This window comes from Eleutherodactylus coqui, chromosome 11 (assembly GCF_035609145.1).
Source record: "Eleutherodactylus coqui strain aEleCoq1 chromosome 11, aEleCoq1.hap1, whole genome shotgun sequence".
NCBI classification, from domain to species: domain Eukaryota; kingdom Metazoa; phylum Chordata; class Amphibia; order Anura; family Eleutherodactylidae; genus Eleutherodactylus; species Eleutherodactylus coqui.
The window spans coordinates 100,846,479-100,862,807 of NC_089847.1; the positions used below are offsets into that span (position 1 = coordinate 100,846,479).

The window sequence follows — 16,329 nt, forward strand, 5'->3', positions numbered from 1 at the left end:
AGTATGTAATAAAGTGTTTTATTGTAACTGGCGAGTAAGTCACCACGACAAGAATCTCCATTGCAGAAATGACAGTGCAACGACTGGGTGGACGCCGCCATCCACGGCCAGTACTGGTCCCCAGACAGAGCGAAGTACAAAACAAAAAACGAAACTTCTAATCCTCCAGCTAGAACCTGAGAAGAAGAAAAAAAGAATAAAAATTAGTATCCTAGGCATTATATAGCACTGAAAAAGTTTAAAAAGTCTCTAAAATCAGAACTGGAATTTAAAAGGGGTCGTTCAGGAAGGCTAAATGTTTCATGGGCCCGCAGTGTAGGAACCTCCATGTCCCACTCGATTCTGTATCCAGGTAATGTGGCATAGCCCCTCTCTCTGTGCCAATCACATCATCAGGGGGCTTGCTACTTGGGTTTCTAAGGCAGCCCCCTCCTCTATGTCAGCCGTCAAGGAGAAGGGGTCTGGCTTAGTTATTAAGATGAGCTGAACAGCCAGCCCCCTTGCGGGTGAGACGGACACAGAGAGATGGCCCATGCACCATCTTACCCATTGTTGGTACCAAGTCCGAAGCAGTTTGCCTCCCTGGACATCCCTTTTTAGGCTGGGTTCATGCAGGGCGGAATCCTGAGACTAAGCAGCAAAGTGGATGAGATTTGGACGATAATCCGCAGCAGACAACCCGCGTGGAAAAGGACATGTGGCGCAGAACTCAAATCTGCGACATGTCGACTTTGGTGCCGTTTCCACTGAGGACTCTCTCCTCTCTATGGGGAGTAATTTCCGCAGCGGAATACAGTCTGAAAAGGCGTGCCAATTGGCGTGGGTTTTGAAGCAGCTTTTCCGCTGCGGAAGTTTCATGGAATTTCCATGCGGTCCTGCTGCAGACATTCTGCGAGATTTCAGTCCCGTGGGGACCCAGCCGAATAGCATTATCTGGTTAAAAAAATAAATGTTCAAATATCTTAAGAGCATTCCGCTTTGGGGGGAGCGGTGCGGCACTGGTGGAGGATCCTCATCAATTAGTGAGGGCGGGGGCGAAGCGGATACAAAGAGCAGCTCCCATTCTGGAGCTCCCAGCACATCTGGGTGCATTTACACGGGGTGAGAAAATCATGGGTGTATTTACATGGGCGATTTTTCTCTCGCTACGAGACGGAAAGATTGTAACATGTTCCATTTTCGTGCGAGTCTTGAATGGAACATGCAGATGTCGGTCTCTAATATGTCACACAGCGCACAGATGGAGTATCCGTGTGCAATGCGAGCCGTGACCAAGAATGTTGGGCACGACTCCCTGTCGCCCGTGTGAATGCACCCTTACACAGACAACTCAAATATTTTAAAGCGACCCTCCGGTTTTGGAGCAAAATTCTGTCTCAGGATGGAGGTGGAGGAGAATGTATTACCTGCAGTTGTTCTCTGCCGACCCTCCAATCTGCAGATTCCGGTTCATCTAAGATGGCTGATGCGATATTCAGACTACCTAATCCCTACAGTACGCCGGTACTATTAGACTACTACTGCACTATACCTGCTCCCTGATTAGTCAGAGCTACTCATGTGATCAGTACCGGCCAATCACAGACACCGAACAGTGTGCATTAGGTAGTTAGAAAATTGTGGCAGCTAACTTGGACAGCCAAAAACAGGGCCCAAAACTATTGGATCGGAGAGGCGGAGGCAGAGAACAATGGCAAGTAATATACCTCCATGCCCATACTGGCCAGGGACAGAATTTTGTCCTAAAACTGGAAGGTTGTTTCAATGGGAACCATGTAATGCTTTGTTTCTCCTGCGGGGGTGCTGCAACATAACTGAATGCTTTAAATGGGTTTTCCAAATTATTTTAAAAACACTGTGAAAATAGCTAATTTGCCAATCTCGCCTTACAAAAACATAATAGAAAGCATTCAAAAATGTTATATGGATCAACAAATGGTACCATTAACATGCACAACTTATCCCACAAAAAAAACACCCTTAGGCTGACTGTCCACGGGCATTGAGCTATTTCACGGCGGATCTTTGCCGCGGAAGCCGCAGCACGGGAGCAGGAGCCGGGAGATGGATCTCTGCCGTCAGCCTGTCTGACAGAAAGGCTGACCGCGGAGAATAGCGGCAATTCGCAGCATGGAATGATTCTCTGTGCGTGGACAGGGGGCCGGCGCTTTCCATAAAGCTTCAGACAGCGTGATGCGCCGGCGATTTACTGCCGGCGGAATCACGCCCGTGGACAGGAGCCTTTACACAACACCGTTGGTAAAGTAAACGAATATGTTAAAATGAAACATGCCAGAATTGCAGATTTTGTTAATCTTTCCCTTATAAAAAAAAAAAATGGACCAAAAAGCAATAGAAATATTAAGTGTTCCCAAAAATTGGAAAAATGCAGACTAGAGTTCATCCTGCAAAAAAGACGTCCTCACAGAGCCGATCGATGGGAGAAATAAAGAGGTCATGGCTCTTAGAATGCCGTGACACAAAGCAAAAAAAAAGCGTGTTTAAAGTGTTCAAAAATAGCAAAACATCAATCTGTATAGAGTTGGTATTGCCAGAATCATGCTGACCCGGAGAACAGAGACGTAACCTGAATCTCCTGGGCCCCAATGCAAAACCTGTAACCGGGCCACCAACTATAATGCTTTATTCATAGTACTGGGCTCCCTATATGGAGAAGAGAGGCCTTATGGGCCCCCTAAGGCTCCTGCGCCCGGGTGCAACCGCATCCCCTGCACCCTCTATAGTTACGCCCCTGTCAAAATGAAATTCAAAAAACAATGGTAGAATATCTTTTTTATCCCCAATCCCTCTAAGAAAATGAATACAATACGTCATATGTACCTAAAAACGATGTCATTAGAAATTACAACTTGTCCACAAAAAAAAGCCCTCCTATGGCTAGGTCGATGGAAAAATCAAAAAGTCATGGCTCTGGGAATGTGACCATGGGGAAAAAAAATTGGCTGGGGTCATTAGGCCTTAAAGTGGGCCCGTCACTAAGGGATTAAGCGGGGATCGTCCAGCAGAGCACCTTGGGGTCAGTTTACTAAGGGACCCCTCTTAAAGGGGAAAAAAAACATTGCAGGCATCCCTTTAATCTTGCGATTTGCTCTGAGCAACTCCTGAGGCCACAATCACAGAGGTGAATCTTTATTTATTTTTTTCCATCCAAAGACAGGAGTGGATCCAATAGAGGAAGAGTATGAGTCTTCTGTTTGTTCTTTTCCTTCTTTTTTGGATGCACTCCTGGTTTTGGTGTGTTTTCAGCCCTACATTATGTTTAATCAATCCAGAGGAAGAAAGTATTTAATATTGGATTAATATAATTACACATACATTCTATTACACACAAACGTGGATTCCAGAAGGTCTATGGCAGCTTACAGGACAGCCCATGTGGATGAAGTTAGGGATCGCCCGGTTTTCATATCTACAGCATATCCATTACCTTGAGAAAAATGCAATCACTTATCCCATCGCAATGTGCGAGTTCTGTGGCCGAGTCATACATGATTACACTTTTGTTGCAAGATGCCAAATGGAAGAATCCAAAAGCCACATCTGAAACCATTCTAAAAGCAGACGTTCTAATAAATGTCTGTGGGCTCAGCCGTGGCAGATGTACTAGCCCCCTCCTCTACAACAGTGTTACTGGCGGTGCTAGGAGGATAGGAATACGGGCAGGAGGGAATTTCTTGCCCGCAGCACTGCTCACGTGGTTTTACAGCCTGAACAGAAGGTGCTACAGATCAGGGTTTGTGGGGGGTGAAATATTGTAAAAGATGGTGACATATACACCCACGTGAAGGCGGCCTATTTGTACATGCAAAATGCAGAGAATAGAACCCATTGATTTCAATAGGTTCGTTCACATGCACATACTTTTCCTGCACATTTCACTAGGAGATGTGTGAAACACTGTGTAATTGTGCAGGAAACAGAACACATTATGAACTCTGAGTAATTATGACTGAGAGCATCGGTGCGCATTTTTTTTGTGCATGCAAAAAGTGCAGTAAAATACACATGTGCGGAGAAAAGCAATATTTATTCTGTTCATGTGTGTGCAAATAGTGTTTCCCCGAAAATAGGTCTTACTATTGGGGTAGGACCTATCAGATTTTCAGGGAAGGCTTGAAATATAAGCCCCCCTGAAAATAGGACCAAGCTAATGTGCTTGTTAAAAATTTAATACTCACCTGGTCTCCGGCGTCCTGATGGTCTCCGGCGGCATTGCAGCAGCGCGGTGTCCTCCTCATCTCACAGCTGATCTTTTGCTGGTGATGGGACTTTGAATACCCCTCCTCCAGCAAAGCGAGCGCTGTGATTGGCTAAACGAGCGCCAGCAGCCAATCACAGCCGGCGCTCGATGAGCCAATCAGTGATGTCATCACTGAATGGCTGTGATTGGCTGCCGGAACTTAGCCAATCACAGTGCTTTCTTTGCTGGAGGCGGGGTATTTAAAGCCCCATCACCAGCAGAAGCTCCGCTGTGAGATGAGGACGACACAGCTTACAGCAGCACCGCCACCGAAGAGCATTGGGATGCCGCGGACCAGGTGAGTATAAGGCCACCCCCCCCCCCCCCCAAAAATAAGACACTGTGACCTTTTTGGGGCAAAAAATAATATAAGAGTGTTTTATTTTCGGGGAAACACGCTATGTATGTGCTCTTGTGAATCCAGCCTTGCGGTAGTCATAGATAGCTGCTGTATCTTAGAGAGCCGCAGAATGGTGGTATTACCAAAGAGAGAAGCGATGAGACTGTTGGAGGAGCGTGCAGGAAACTTACAATTTAATCCAGATGGAATCAATTAACAAAACAACATAGTATCAAACTGATGAATAATCTCAGTCTCACAGCCTTCTACTTACCACCGTGGTCACACATAGATCCCGACCCACAAGAGAAGAAACAAGACCCCGAAGCCCATGAAGAGTGAGGCTACCAGTGAAATAAGGAGCTCCTTGTATACGTCCCTTGTGTATTTCGTGGAGGTCACCTCATAGCTTTAGTGATCCATTAAGGAAGAACAGAAACACGCAACGTATGAAGAGGTCATTATGACGCAAGGAGCTCGCATCATGTATATGTAGGGTTCGAGATTGAACTATGACGAGCGGCAGATTATATTGTGCATCACTGAAATATCACCGGTCCCGAGACAGGATCGTATAACGTGGCAACACTGCAGTCAGGACTGGACTTTTTTTGGTTGTTTAATTTGTTGCTTTTTAGTATTTGGGTCCAAATTGTAAACAGATATACAATATATCACATACAGGATATTCCAGCATGGCAGATATTCTACTGGGCCCTGGTATAATTCAAAGGAGTCCCATGGATGTTTTAATAAGGATTGGCTGCAGAGGACAAATGTGCCATTATAGTAGATTAAATCAAAGATTCTCGTTCATGCTACGGCTGTAGCTCCGGTTCTATCATAGCCACTGAGATGCTTTTAAAGCTAAGGTTCTCGTCTTTAAAATGACACCAAAAGCATGTCGTTATCCCTTACAGGACCGGAGCTAGAGCCATCTGAAATGAATTTTTGTTCATGCTGTCACCTCTCATCAATCAGAGAGCATATTTGCGCCCCGATTGTTACATATAGGTTTTTTCTCCCGGAAAATGAGTAAAAACAAACAAAAAAAAAACCCGAGGACTTGCTTATTTAATCACTCACCATTTAACCTTGCAGATGCCATAGTCTTTGCTGACCGTGACATTTAAATGTTTACACAGGAAAAAAAAACTACTTTTTTTTACCCTTACACAAGGTTTGAAATTTTGTAAAAATAAAGCTGCCAAAAAGACTCTACACATAATTGGTCCCACCACATCCACAACACCACATACTAAAAAAAACAATAATACTTATAGCACACTGTAAACGCTGTATAAATAAATCCTCAAAACAGTGATGAAATAGCTTTTTATCCCCAATTGCCCCAAAGCAAAAAATTAATAAAAGCTTATTCAATATATTATATGTTCTGAAACTAGAACTCGTCCTGCAAAATACAAGCTGCCGTTTTAGTGTATGCTACACTAAAACGGGGATGACTGCTGGAACAAAAGGGGAAATTATTTACTGGTTCTGAAGGCTGGCTTAACACGACCGGGTCAGATTCCACATGCGGGATCCTGCAGCGGATTCCCGCTGTGAAGCCGGCCGGTGATCCCATGTACCTGTGGTTACTGAATTGCGTATGACCGTGGCGGCTCGCCGTTGGTCATGCGCAGTACAGATTTTTTTTTTTCTACAATATTTGTATTTCCTGCGCCGTCAGTTAGCAATAATGCAGTTTCCCGCAGCCCATACGCAATATTAATGGAGGTTAAAAATACTTAGAACAGCTGACCTCTGTGCCAAATGTATTTATAGGAGACATAAATTCTAAAACTTACAATAAAATGTAACATTTTCGGGAAGGTTTTTCTAAATTTAATGTGACTGTTAGGAGTTAAAGGCAGAATATTTCCTATGGGCTGCAGGCATCACCGACTTCATGCTGATACCCTCACCACCCATCGGATACGGCTCCACTCCGAGCAGTTCCCAATATTCCTGGCTGATGTCAGTGAGGAGGTAATGCACGCTGCGCACACGCGTGTCCCACCTTCCTGAATCACGTCAGCGATGTGCACTTACACACTACAGCACATATCCTGGCTAACTAAAAATGATGTCACAAGGACGAAAAACAAAACAGGCTCGCATTAAAAATATTTAGCTTTTTCCGCTGCAAAAATAGGAAACACCCGCGTGAATAAGGCCTTAGGCGAAATTCAAAGGCTCCAAAATTTGCAGTATAGATTCTGCACTGCAAATCCACAGTGAATTAGAGCGCAGTACATGGGGATGAGGTTTTAAAAAACCCATCTACGTCTAGCCGAAAAAAATCTGCCCAGAATTGTGAGTGCGCTGCGGGTTTTCCAATCCATAGCCAATTATATTGTAGATATTCAACACAGATTGTACCCCTTCAGTGTACGGAGGTAAACCCATTGTGAAACCAGCTGCGTTACGATGGACTCCACCTGGGGACCGCATGTGCAGGGGGTTGCTATTCAGACATCGATATACACAGGAGGAGACCGGTGGTCCCTACTGAGAGGAGTCCGTTCTTCCAAGCGGTGGACACTTACCTATCAGACATTTATGGCGTATTCTGTGGATACACTAAGGCTGGGTTCCCGCACAGCGTATTCCCACAGCGGAAATCTTGCGGTTTGGCCACAGCAAAAAACTGTGAGATTTCCGCCGGCAAAGCGCTGCTTCAAAACCCGCAGCACTTAGCCGCAGGTTTTGGAGCAGCTTGGCCGCATGCTTTTCCGTTGCGGCCGGCGCTTTCATAGAGGATAGTGCGGCTGCAACGGGAAAAAAAAAGGGACATGCTGCGGCCTGGGAATCCGCACCGCAATGCCGCCTTTGCCACGATGGATTCACCGTCCCGTGTGGACAAGATTTCTGAGAAATTTCGTCCACATGGCTGGCTAATCCCACGATTAGCAGCCGCAGGCGGATTTGCCGCGGCAAATTTCTGGATGGAATTTCAGCGGCGCAGCCGCAGGCGGATTTGCCGCGGCAAATTTCTGGATGGAATTTCAGCGGCAAATCCGCCCTGTGTGAACCCAGCCTAATAATGCCTCGGGTGGGAAAAATACAATAAGTACATAGTAAAAATAGCTACTGTCAGCTGCAGCTTGTTGACTGTTTCCAGCAGCACCTGGAAGTACTTCCAACACTGCCGTACAAATAAAGTGAAGGATAAAAGGAGCAATGCACACAGGCGTATTTGCACTACAGGATCCAGAGCGAGCGTTCGCCTCCGGATCCCACGGAAAATACTGCCCATAGACATGCTATGCACAACTCTTTTCCATGCCCACGGCGAGAAAATCGCAGCATGTCCTATTCTAGTGTGAGCCTCGCATGGACGGCTTCCATTGCAGTCAAGGCAAGCCGTCCGTCCCACGGCAATTCAACGCAGATCCGCTTCATCGCCAGCGCGTCATTCTTTGCACCGAGCGCCAGCTGGAACATCCGCAGCACAGAGAAGACGACAACTGACAGGTACGAGGGCGGGTCACTGGGTCTGATTCTGCTGCGAGATCTCGCACTCGGAATTCGACCCGGCCGTGGGCATTCGGCCAAAGGAAGAGAAGAAAAAAAGAAACGTAAAATAAATGACATTTAGGTTTTATGACTATATAAGGGTGTTTTCACATCTGCGTCGGAGGTTCTGTTGTAGATCCATTAAAATACCGGAAGAAGCAGCCCTGCATGCAACTCTTTGTCTTCCATCCAAAAGCCGGCCAGCTTGGCAGAAAGCGGACGGACCCTATTATAGTCAATGGGGTCCACCTGATTCTGTTTGGAGCCGTGTGGTCGTGGGGATTTCCCTTTCCTGCTCCCCAAATCCCCGACGCAGGTGTGAAAGCACCCCAACCAAAATCAAGCAGCATCAACACCACGGACCATCGTCAGGTTCCTGTTATCACTGGAAGGATACACGAAGAACCAAGCTGTGAAGAACATGCCGATCGCCAGCAGCACCACGGTGAGGTGCGGGAACACTGCCGGATTCACCGGGCTCGTATATCTGCTCATTGCTTCCAGCTCCTGCGGAGAAAGAGAGAGAGGGAGAGGTCATTAAGTGGTCACAGACCGGGGACCGTACCCCAAGGGAAGAGTGCAAAATCATAGTACCTGCTAGCTGAACCCTTTATGGGCAATCTTAGACCCTCATTTAAAGTGTCTGTCTCATAAGATACGTCCCTTAAAGGGGTTGTCCAAGTTACAGTAAAATTGGACAGAGCAGGGAATGTGAAAAAATAAACGTAGCTATACTTGACGCTGCGATCCCCGCCGTCACCCCCATCCTAGCGGCTTTCTTTACTTGGCTGCAGCAGTAACAGTCCGTGTACACGCAAGACCGCTGCTGCGAATGTGTGCGGAAATACGTGGTGAATGGAGTCAACGGCCTTACATACCGGCGTATGGACACTGCATATCCCAGCATGCTCTATCCCTCTGCGTTCGTACGCTGTGAGAGCCTTCTACACTTGCAAGAGAAAATGAAGACCCGGGCAAGTAGAGAACCTGCAGTGTCCTCCACTGCGGGTTCCCACATGCGGAATCCGATCCGCCCGTGGGCGCAATGCCCAATGTCCACTGACGGATGTGAATTGTGGAATCCATGTGGATGATCTGCAGCTCAAGCCGCCCGTAGGGAAGCATGGGGCGTCCGCACTTCAATTAATACCCGCGGATTTGATGATGCCACGTGCAGAAAAGAAATCGCAGCACGCTCCATTTTACCGCGGACGGGCTCCATTGATCTCAATGGAAGCGAGCGATCCACAATTCAATTGTGAATTTGTAGGCTGATACCTCTCTGGTTGCTTGGAGACCAAGTGGGGAGCTGGGGAGGAGGAGGGGGCGGCCGGCACTTTGGGCTTGCGTTATTTTCCCCACACGAACAAACCGCAGTGTATTTGAATAGAAGAAAAAAAATGTAAAAATAAAATCACATCTGCGATCACCTTTTAAGAATAATTTGCGCACGCGGGTCTTCCACTGCGGACACCCGCTCGTGCCGTGGACATGGGGCCTTAGGAATATCACCGGTCGAGTCAATGCGGGCAGTCAAAACAAGAAACAGCCTGCATGACATACGATCCGTTTTTAACACTCGTAACCATGGCGACCATAATGAAGAGTGAGAACCAGCAAGAGCAGAGCGAGCGCATTCATCACGCACTTTCCACTATTTTGTATCGGATCGGCAACGGAACCTCCAACCAGAAGTCCCCGCGCAGATGTGAAATCACCCGGAGAAGTGGGATTGTACATTTTTCTGAAATTACTTTCCTTTTTTAGTTTTATCAGGGAGAATGAGTACAGAAAGAAGAAAAATGAAAAAGAGCACTTTTTAAAGTTTATCGTTACTTTTTAAAAAATTGCATATTTACACCAACCCCCCCCCCCCCCCCCCCCCCGCAGGATCGGGGTTCACCGTTTTGATTTCTAACTTGGTCTAGTCTCAGATTACAGGGCGGATACGCTGACGGTTGAGATTGGCGACGGCCCACGCCGCAGGATTATCACCCACGGCCAAGCGCCATATATTGACGGTTCTTATCGGGTTAAATCCACAACATGTCAATTTCTGTTGGGAATTTGCGGTAGATTTTAACAAAATTGATTTTTTTCCTTCTTTTTGGCCAAAAAAAAAAAATCTGCAGCGAATGCGCCCGACGTTACACATATTTCATCATATTTGCTGTAGATACAAAAACGACTTGTGTGAACGGACGCCCACTGAAGCAAGCCATCCGCATTCTGCTACAATGTATCGGTGTGTGGGAGGAGCCATCACTCAGGATCGCACGGTACACTTTGTAACAACATCACAGTTGTGTGCAGTTTGTAACGTTTATGTAAATAATAAGCGCTTCCATTCACTGACAGCAAGCAGAGATGATGTCACTTTCCAATTGCAAGACCCCTTTATAATTGTAGCAGGGCTGAAAAATAATATACATGCATGAAAGCTTATACACATATGGACCGCCGGCACTATATGACAACCGCGGCTCACGACTAACAACACCACAGACGCCTTCTCACCATGTCGCCGGTGACAGCTCTGCAGCTCCGCCACGTCTCTTACAATCAAAACGGGGGTTAAAGGGCACAGCAAAGACCTCTGGGAGAGGAAACACGTCACATCTAGACCACGTGGGAAGAATAAGCCTATCGCGGATGCCTAAGGATAGGACTGCCAATCGCGAAGAGGCGCGCACTGTCATCTCGCCAACCACATCATGGTTCCCGGACGCGCTCATTCGACTAGCCAATCAGAGCGCGGCTTCTGTACAGCTCGTCCAATCAGAGAACGTGTAGACCCCCAAGTGCTGGAAGTCCGGCGCGCGCCTGAAAGGCGGGAATTTGAGTGATGCTGCAGTAATAACCCGCGAAAAGCTGAGGGGGCCGGAGAGAGCGAGCCGTGAGGTAAAGTGATGGCGGGATACTCCGTGTTCTGATGAATCATGGCGGCTGCTGCAGGACTTCTCATCTAGACAGACGCATTGGTGAATGGCAGCTCTCATTGCTTGCGGCCATGTCTGTCAGCAGTGCTGCTACAGCCAGCGGATACACGGGCCTTCGTTCTGTTGTTGCGTGTGCCGATACGCACTACATTTGCACGCAGGAAAGCTCATATTAGCGGGCGTGCACGAGCGTGTAGGGATGCTGTATTACGCATGAGGGGTATTTGCGCGTAATCTCCCCTAGGCGGTTATGTTACCGCTCACACAAGACGCGGCACGGTCTATCTTGGCACGGATTATGCGAACGTACACGCCAGGATGGCATATTGGTACGGGCGGCGGTTACTGCGCAACCCCGCTCTGATTCGTAGAATTAAAGAGTCATACCGCGCACGATACGTGCCGGCTGCTCGCTGCCATAGGCGGTCTATGCCGGAGCGCTGCGGGGGGACCCTAGAACTGACAGGCTGCGGGTTTAACCCCTTACGGATGCCGTACTTTACTACTTTTTTTTTTCTTCTCATTTTCATTTTTTTTTTCTTTCAAAAAATTTCTAAATTTCACTTTCAAAAAATCTCCTCTTTCACTCCCCATCGGCGCGGTTTTACGGGGGCGCGTGTTTTGCAAGAAGAGTTTTATATTTCAGTAGCGCCATGTTACTAAGACCTCACTCGTACAGGCGACATGGCATCAAGTCACGTGTTCAAATAAGCCCTAGCTGCAGAATTATATATATTTTTTTAAAGTATACATTACCTCAGAAGCTCTGTTGGGGGCGCCGCTGCATCTTCTCCCCGGTCCCTGTCACTGTTTTTTCATCTTTTCTGGCTGGGGATTGAAAAATCCCTGCCTCTTGATTGGCTTAACCAAACAGAGCCGGCGCTCAATAGATAGCTGTGATTGGTTCATCAAGCGCTGGCTGTGATTAGCTAAGTGTCAGCCAATCAGGGGCAGTGCTTCCAGGAGGCGGGGATTTTTCAATCTCCGGCAAGAAGAGATGGAGAATACTGCTGGAGCGGAATGTCGCATGTGTGAATTAACCAATAGGAAACCTTGGGCTGCACATACATGCGATTTGTAGCAGCGCAACAAAATTCGCGACTTTGTCGCCCGTGTGAACGAGGCCTGATGTAAATGCTGCAGATCCTCTAAGTGGAGAGTCCAAAGATCACGTGAGCATCGCCCTCCAGAACCGTTCGTCATCGGCTCCCCCTGCATGCGCCGGACCCAGTTGTTCCTGGGACAAAGCTGAATAACAGAAAAGGCACAAATTTGAAGGAGCCCTAAAATGTAGCAACTTCTTTAACCCCTTAAGGACCAGGCACTTTTCAGGGATTTTACTGCCTTATTTTTCTTCAGCTACAAGAATTATTTTTGCTGCGATTTTTTTCTCTGTGACGCACAGGGCTATTTTTTAAAAAAAATTTTCACTGCCTTTTATTTTCCGTTTTTTTTTCTTCTAAGTTTTATATTTTTATATATAGTTTGTATGGTTTTGGATTACTAGGCGCATACGGCAACTGTTTTGGTTGGCGTCGGCTTTGGGTCACTTCTGTAATTTTTTTTTTTTTTTTTTACTTTGTAAACCTTTTTTTTTTACCATCTCTGTTCCCCCAAGCTGTCATATAAGACCTCTGGGGATCATTCATAGTTGTTTTTTTTTGGGGGGGGGGTTTGTACTTTTCCGCTGCAGCTGGGGCATCCATAAGAGCCCCAGTTACAGGGCACAAACGTCCCTCTGTAGTGACAATAGGCATTAGCAGAGCTGATCAGGGACCCTGCAGCTCTGCTGTAACAGGGGGCACCCGGCGGTCACGTGATCACTGGGTCGCATAGTGTAAGCTACACTTCCATTTTCACTCTTTAGTACATAGTGCTTATTGAGTTGGGAAAGGAGAAGTGCGAAGCGGTTAAAAAAATCGCTTCTCCTCTGGGTCTTCTGACTTTATTGCCGGGCTGAGGCTTTAATCCCACACTAAATTTCTACTAACGGTGGGGGTTAAAGTTCAGGAACAAATGCTGTAAATTTACCGTGCTTGGTCCTTAAGGGGTTAACAATGCTATGCGGGAAACATCGCGGCATGTTCTATCTTTCTGTGGGCTCTCATCTCGCAGCGCCAGTTGTCTTCAATGGGGCCGGCGGCAGCATCGCACCAGGAGTTTAGGTGCACACGATGCCAGATCTGCCGTTGAAAACAATGGGAGAATCTCTGTGATTCCCTTCTTCCCCCGAAGTGATGCAGCGCTGCTTCACATGAAAACGTCTCCTATCCTTGGGGATTTCACATGGATATGCGGGCGGGATTCACAGCCCCATACCGTGCTCGCCCGTGTGACGTTAGCCGAATAGTATATAAATGAAGGCTGCAGCACTTCTTGTTTGCAAAAAAGAGGCGTCCTTTTAAAGTGAAAAATTCACTTTAAACTATTTCTTCATAAGATCCATACTAGAAGACATGTCAGACGTCCGTCATCACTACACAATATGTCTTTATGATCACCATGATGGGTGACTGCCGGGTAGCCTTTTCCAGATTGATGATGATTAGAGATGAGCGAGTATACTCGCTAAAGGCAATTGCTTGAGCGAGCATTGCCTTTAGCGAGTATCTCCCCGCTCGAGACGGAAGGTTCGGGTGCCTGCGGGGGAGAGCGGGGAGGAACGGAGGGGAGATCTCTCTCTTCCTCTCCCCCCTCCACCCCCCCCCCCTCTCCCCCCACCGCTCCCTCCTGCTGACTGCCGCTACTCACCGCTCCCCCGCATCGGCACCCGAACCTTCCGTCTCGAGCGGGGAGATACTCGCTAAAGGCAACGCTTGCTCGAGCAATTGCCTTTAGTGAGTATACTCGCTCATCTCTGATGATGCTGATTAATATAATGCAAATATTCTTTTCCATATTCTGTCTTCACCTTTTGTATTCTCATTCTCGCGCCTCTTTGTGTTTTCCAGGTTGACCTTTTAGAAAGTTTACCGATCTCCATTTCTTTACTGCAATGGGAATTCAAGGCTTGGCTAAACTGATCGCTGATGTGGCGCCCGGAGCCATAAAAGAGAATGACATAAAGAGTTACTTTGGGCGTAAGGTGGCAGTGGACGCTTCTATGTGCATCTACCAGTTTCTTATCGCCGTGCGGCAGGATGGTAACGTGCTGCAGAACGAGGACGGTGAAACCACCAGTCACTTAATGGGTATGTTCTATCGTACGATCCGTATGGTGGAGCACGGCATCAAGCCTGTTTATGTGTTTGATGGGAAACCACCCCAGCTGAAGTCAGGTGAGCTGACCAAGCGCAGTGAAAGGAGGGCAGAAGCTGAGAAACTGCTGGAGGCGGCGCAAGAAGCCGGTGAAGTGGAGAACATTGAGAAATTCAATAAGAGGCTTGTGAAGGTGACAAAACAACACAACGACGAGTGCAAAAATCTGCTTAAGTTAATGGGCATCCCTTACGTTGAAGCACCTTGTGAGGCCGAAGCCACATGTGCCGCTCTGGTGAAAGCTGGGAAAGTCTATGCTGCAGCCACTGAAGATATGGATGCCTTGACTTTTGGCACTCCGCTGCTGCTGCGTCACCTCACTGCTAGCGAGGCCAAAAAGCTGCCGATCCAGGAGTTTCATCTCAGCCGGGCTCTGCAGGACATAGGGATCACACAAGATCAGTTTATTGACCTCTGCATACTGCTCGGTAGTGATTACTGTGAAACCATTCGTGGTATTGGCCCGAAGAAGGCTATTGAACTGATCCGTCAACATAAAAGTATAGAAGAGATCATGGATAACATTGACCTTAAGAAATACCCCGTGCCTGAAAAGTGGCTGCACAAAGAAGCTCGCCAGCTCTTCCTAGAGCCCGAGGTGATTGATGTCAATGATGTGGACCTGAAGTGGGTTGATCCGGATGAGGATGCTCTGGTGTCCTTCATGTGCGGAGAGAAGCAGTTCAGTGAAGACCGTATACGTAATGGAGCCAAGAAGCTGGCTAAGAACCGTCATGGCAGTACGCAGGGCCGACTAGATGACTTCTTCAAGGTAACCGGATCCATCAGCTCTACCAAGAGGAAGGAAGCGGAGACCAAAGGATCGGCTAAGAAAAAGGCAAAAGGCGCAAGCACCCCAGCTGGGAAGTTTAAGAGGGGCAAGTGACGAGGGCGTGTGGACTGATTATAGAAGAGTGGGACTGTTAGGCAGTAGGATGCGTGTAAATGACTTTTATATGTTCTGTCCATTTAAATAAAGTGAAAAATGTGTATATTTTTGTTAGTTTTCACCATCAGTGACGTATGGAGGGTATTCTATATGACAGGAGGATGGCCTTCTGTCCCGGCATTTCTTGTCCATCTCTGATATTGCTCTGTGCTTGTATTAGTGTCTGAATTCTAAGATGCTCCGATAGTCTTCCAATCTCAGTTCTGTGACTCTAATTTAAAGTTTACCTACACGTAACTCGAGCAGTATACACTTCTAATCTATATAGGTAGAAGTGAAAATTGGTTTGTTTTTAATAAGCTCCTATTTGCTTTGATGGATTCCAACGAAAATTGGTACATACACTCCTCATGATTCAACTTAACCCCTTCCAATCCAGTGTCGGCCCTAGTCTCGCATTAAGATTTCCCTGCATAGCCCAGATGAGGACCGACAGGTGTTTTTAACAGTACGCAGGGCAGCGCTGTTATGTCAGAAGTGGTTCTGCGTATGTATGCTAGACAGCGCTGACCTGCATACAGTTAAAGACGTGTCGGCTCTCGTCTGACATCGGAGCTATGCAGGAAATTCTTAATGTCAGATGAGGGCCGACACTGGATTAGAAATAAATCATTTTCAAAAAATTGCTAATAAAATCATCATAATGGTTTATTTTTGTGTTTCTACTGAGTAATTCCAAGGAATCTACAATGTGGATTCCCAACCAAAATAAAGAACAGCTGGGGCGTGTGTGGGCGGCAGGGAAGGCGGATCGTAAAGAATTAAAATACTGGGGAAACGGGTTTCAACTGGTTGTTGTTCATAGCAACCAATCACAGCACAGCTTTCATCTTACTAGAGCGGCTTACGGGTATGTTTATACGGGGCGGCATTTCTGCATCCAAAACAGTCAAAATCTGCACTAATTCACCTGATCAGCGGTTCTGCACTCCGTCTCCTGAGAGAAGGAGTGCACTGAAAGCTGAAGACTTCAGAGGTGAGTGCATTGTACCCTCTGAAACCAGCTGTGGGTATGCAGCTGATTTGAGTCAATCTACCCCAATGGGGCAGGTTTTGACTG

At 47.1% G+C, this 16,329-nt stretch overlaps 2 protein-coding genes across 2 annotated transcripts; one reads left to right on the forward strand and one right to left on the reverse strand.

The window, feature by feature from the left end:
* Positions 1-2: 2 nt before the first annotated feature.
* On the reverse strand, positions 3-10,783 carry TMEM258 (transmembrane protein 258). Its single transcript, XM_066583153.1, has 4 exons — positions 10,641-10,783; positions 8,521-8,630; positions 4,876-5,010; positions 3-176 (listed from the first exon to the last, which is right to left on the reverse strand). The coding sequence occupies exons 1-3, from the start codon at positions 10,641-10,643 to the stop codon at positions 4,884-4,886; spliced, it is 240 nt and encodes a 79-aa protein (XP_066439250.1). The 5' UTR covers positions 10,644-10,783; the 3' UTR covers positions 3-176; positions 4,876-4,883.
* A 110-nt stretch (positions 10,784-10,893) lies between these two features.
* FEN1 (flap structure-specific endonuclease 1) lies at positions 10,894-15,312 on the forward strand. Its single transcript, XM_066583154.1, has 2 exons — positions 10,894-11,024; positions 14,014-15,312. Exon 2 carries the CDS (start codon positions 14,058-14,060, stop codon positions 15,204-15,206), a length of 1,149 nt encoding a protein of 382 aa, XP_066439251.1. The 5' UTR covers positions 10,894-11,024; positions 14,014-14,057; the 3' UTR covers positions 15,207-15,312.
* The last annotated feature ends 1,017 nt before the right edge of the window (positions 15,313-16,329 follow it).

Coding starts and splice junctions, on each gene's coding strand:
- TMEM258 (XM_066583153.1), bottom strand. Junction 5,011..8,520: donor TTCACAGCTTGGTTCTTCGT/GTATCCTTCCAG, acceptor GGATCACTAAAG/CTATGAGGTGACCTCCACGA.
- FEN1 (XM_066583154.1), top strand. CDS start 14,058: ATGGGAATTCAAGGCTTGGCTAAACTGATCGCTGATGTGGCGCCCGGA.